At 51.5% G+C, this 3,918-nt stretch overlaps 1 protein-coding gene across 1 annotated transcript; it reads right to left on the reverse strand.

Moving 5' to 3' along the window:
- Positions 1-860: 860 nt before the first annotated feature.
- On the reverse strand, positions 861-2,480 carry LOC307180674 (nondiscriminating glutamyl-tRNA synthetase EARS2, mitochondrial-like; the record flags this gene model as incomplete). Its single annotated transcript, XM_079911040.1, is given in 4 exon segments — positions 861-1,909; positions 1,912-1,956; positions 1,959-2,379; positions 2,382-2,480. Coding segments are annotated over 4 exon segments (1,614 nt in total).
- Positions 2,481-3,918: the final 1,438 nt, after the last annotated feature.

Below are 3,918 nucleotides of genomic sequence, written 5' to 3' on the forward strand. Positions count from 1 at the left end.
GAGCTAGCTGGTGGAAGATTTAATCTGCCCCCGGTCTGACCCACTACATCCCATCGAGTTCCTGCTAAGCGTAATGTTCAGACAAACTAGTGATCTGATTAGCCTGGGCGCCGCCTGCTCTGGTCAGCCCCCTGTGGCGCTAATAGAGGGGGAGGGAGATTAAATTAGCAATGATGCTGAGATGGTAGGGCTGCTGAAATGTATTTACAAATGGATTTTTAACATAAAAAATAAGGGGATTGGCACTGGCAATTAGGATATAATGAAGGCCCTTGTAGCTAGAGCTGCTGCTAAGAGGGTAATAAATTGAAGAATGAGAAACTCCCATACCAACAGACTCTGAGAGTAAGTATCTGGAGATATTCATACAACCAGTAATGACGAACTTTTCTTCATCTTGGTTGTGGTGGCCAACTAGTGGAGCAGACAAACAGAAAGCAGAAATGTCCCCAATATCACCTGTGTCCACTTAAGAACACTGGTGTCCTCTTAAGAAGAGGGCGTTTGGACAAACAGAGAGATACCGAGGGCACGTACAGAGGGAATACCATGTGAGGAGAGAGCAAAAGGACAGCCGTCTGCAAGCCGAGGAGAGAGCCCTCAGGAGAAACGAAATCTGCCGATACCTTGGTCTTGGACTGCCAGCTTCCAGAACTCTGAGAAAATCATTTCCTGCTGTTTAAGCCACCAGTCTGTGGTGTTTTGTTGTGGCAGCCCGAGCAGACTAAAACATGAGCTGTGACTGTTCTGTGAACCAGCTCCTAACCTCTGCTGTGTACTGTGGTGTCAGAACCACATATGAGGCCTTCCTTTCCAGAGTCAGGGAGGTGAGAGGTGGCTGGCCGACGCTGGCCAACTGATTAGGACATGCCTGGCGTGGCACCATAAATGCACCTGTGCACCCGGAGGCTCTGCGCCCACTCTTGGTTCCTTCCACGAGCTTCCGACGGGGTCCAGGCCCCCTGTTCCCCCTGTCTGAGGGCAGGTCCCGCAACTACGGTTCCCACAGCCACCTCCGCTGTCCTGCACACCTTCTCTCCACCTGGAAAGCACCTTCTGTATTCGTTCCCGCACTTCCTTTGGAGCTTCATCGCGTTACTGTGTTTGGTGCCTTCCAGACTTTCTGGCAGCTTCTCCAGTTCTCCGTTCAGCATGTCCTGAGTTAAGTTCCCACCGGATCCTTCTAAAGGCCCCGGCACATGCTTGGCAATGACGTCCACCCTCTCTGAGATGACACCCAGCTGCGCTCGACCCACAGCAGGGCGAGTCCACGGGTAGGAGTGCGCTGGGGAGACCGAATCCTGCAGGCGGCAAATGTGCCCCTGTCCCAGCAGGATGATCCTCTCCATGTAGGTTGCGTCCAGCACACGACTGTCTTGCAGCTGGCTCCCAAAAGCCTCTTCCGCGAGGGCCTGCAGCTTCCCCACCAGCTGGCGTCTCTGGGTCTCATTGCTCACCAGCTGGCGGAGGTGCAGCCTGTTGAATTCTGGGAGCTTTTCTGGGTCCAGCAGGGCTGAGTGGCAGGTGATCCGGGTCAGGTTAAACTGTGTGATCAGCTCTGGCAAGATCCTCCCCATCTGGTTCTCTGCAAACCCTGAGCCGCAGTCGGTGATGATGTCAAGCAGGGCATCGGCAGGAAGCCGCCGGCAGCGAATGTCCCCTTGTCTCTTGGACAGCGTGCTGCCACCCCTGTTGAGAAGCAGGGGCAGGTGGGCAAAGCGCGGGGGCTGCCAGCCCAGGGCCTGGTAGAGGAGCAGATGCTTAGAGGTGGAGACCAGCCACTCGGAGCCCCGCAGCAAGTGGCTGATGCCCGTGTGGTGGTCGATCACCCCGCAGGCCATGTGGTACGTGGGGAAGCCATCACTCTTCAGGATGACCGGGTCCCCCTCCATGCTGGCCACCTTTGCGGATTCCAGCCATACACCAAGTCCTGGAAGGCTGGTGTCTCCCCTCCGGGCGGAAGTGGCTGGCATGCTTGGGGTCTTTGGCCAGCTTCTGGGCCACCTGCGCCTGGCTCAGGCTCCGGCACCGATTGCCATACTGGCGAGTCTGATGGTTCCTCAGGGCCTCCCTCTTCAGCAGAGCTTCGGTAGCATGCGTGTAGAGCGCAAGTCGCTGAGATTCCAGGTAGGGCCCTGCAGGACCTCCCCGGCGGGGGCTCTTGTCAGGGGGGACGCCTGCCCACTCCAGCATGTCCTCAATATTCTCTGCTTCCCCAAGCACAAGGCAGGTCTGATCCGTGTCCTCCAGCCTCAGGTGCTTCTTGGCAAAGACGTAGTTGTACAAGGCAGTGTGGAGGCCGCCCTGGTGCAAGAAGCTTGTGGGGCTGGGGGCGGACCGCACTCGCACAGCAGCCCTGGGATCAGTGCCCAGGCTGGCCTCACACCCCGTCCCAGGGGGTGGCCCAAGGCCACTGGGGGCCTCCGGGGATGCAGCAACCTCTTCAGGATAGAATTGCACACGTGGGCTTCTCGGGGCATCACTTCCGGGGACCGAGAGTGGTTTATATATTCTAGATACTAGACCCCTATCAGATATATGATTTGCAATTCTTTTTTCCCAGTCTGAGGGCTGTCTTTTCACTTTCTTGGTAGTGTCCTTTGATGCACAAAAAGTTGTCATTTTGATAAAGTCCAACTTATTTCTTTTTTCTTTTGTTGCTTGTGCTTTTGATGCCATCGTACTGATTCTTAAGGCAGTAGTTCTTGATTGTTCCTGTCCTCTGACCACCCGAGCCCTATCCCCAGTCATTCTCTTGAAGGTTCTTGATCCCAAGCAAAGAAACTAGAAACATTTTCTGAGAACACATTGATACGCCCTCAAGTATTCTCTTATGATATTGCTAATGTATGGGAAGTTGTGAGACCAGACCTAATCACGATGGGTGGAGGGAGGCTGTAACAAGTTGTATTTCCATAGGTCTGCAACACAGATACACTCAGATATTTCCGTTAGTCATTGTAGGTTGTAATGATACCACGGAAGAAATGTGACCTTCGCAGTGACTGAACAATACAAAGATGAGGCATTTTCAAATGACTCTAGTATTAATGGTGGTACGTATGATTGTTCTGATGAAAGCACTAAGCAAAAGTAATATTGGTAATGACAATAACTGATATGAAAACTCTGGGTCCCACCAAGACCAGTCCTAGATCGAGAACCCGTACTCTGTATTTCTCTCTGTTTCTTCTCCATGTCTTTGACACTGTTCCTCACTTCATCTTTACACGCTCAGTCCTCCTCAGCCTTTAAAGACCAGCTCACCTCTATGAAGCTTGCCCTGATGTCCCGAATCCTTAATCTCCAGAAGTAGCCTGAGGTGAGGGGCACTAGTCAACTGCAGATGGAGTGATGACTTGGGGGGAAAGCCAGGGCTCGGGACGAGGAGGTGGAGAGCCTCACGTTGAGACAGCCAGGCTGAAGACTTTATAGACTAGGAGTGGCCAAATAGTGTAATGGTGAAACGCTTAGCCACTAACATGTTGGCTGACCTTGGGAAGATTTTTTGTCTTCTCTCAGTTTCCTCTCATCTGTTCAATGAGATTATGACAGTACCTAATTCATAGGACTGTTAAGGAACTGAAATGAGTTAACACCCGCAAAGGACTAAGAACAGTAGTCCCTTAGAGCAATACTTGACAAGTAATGCACACTTACTAAAGGTTTTATTTATTTCTAAATTTCATTTGGTTAAAATCTCAGGCTCCTGCCATAAGAAACCCAGGGGCATGTCTCATGAGCCTCAGGTTACACCCCAAAAGGACTTCTCATAAATGCTATGATCTGCACAGAGCAGAATGGGATATGGTAGGGAGCAGAGACTCATGGACCAATGCAGTGTCTCTAGTAATATTTTAATTTAAAACCTGGAGCAGGCATAATTTTTAAAATCTACTGATAAACTATTAGAATTAA

Source organism: Stenella coeruleoalba (assembly GCF_951394435.1).
Source record: "Stenella coeruleoalba genome assembly, chromosome: X".
Classification (NCBI taxonomy): domain Eukaryota; kingdom Metazoa; phylum Chordata; class Mammalia; order Artiodactyla; family Delphinidae; genus Stenella; species Stenella coeruleoalba.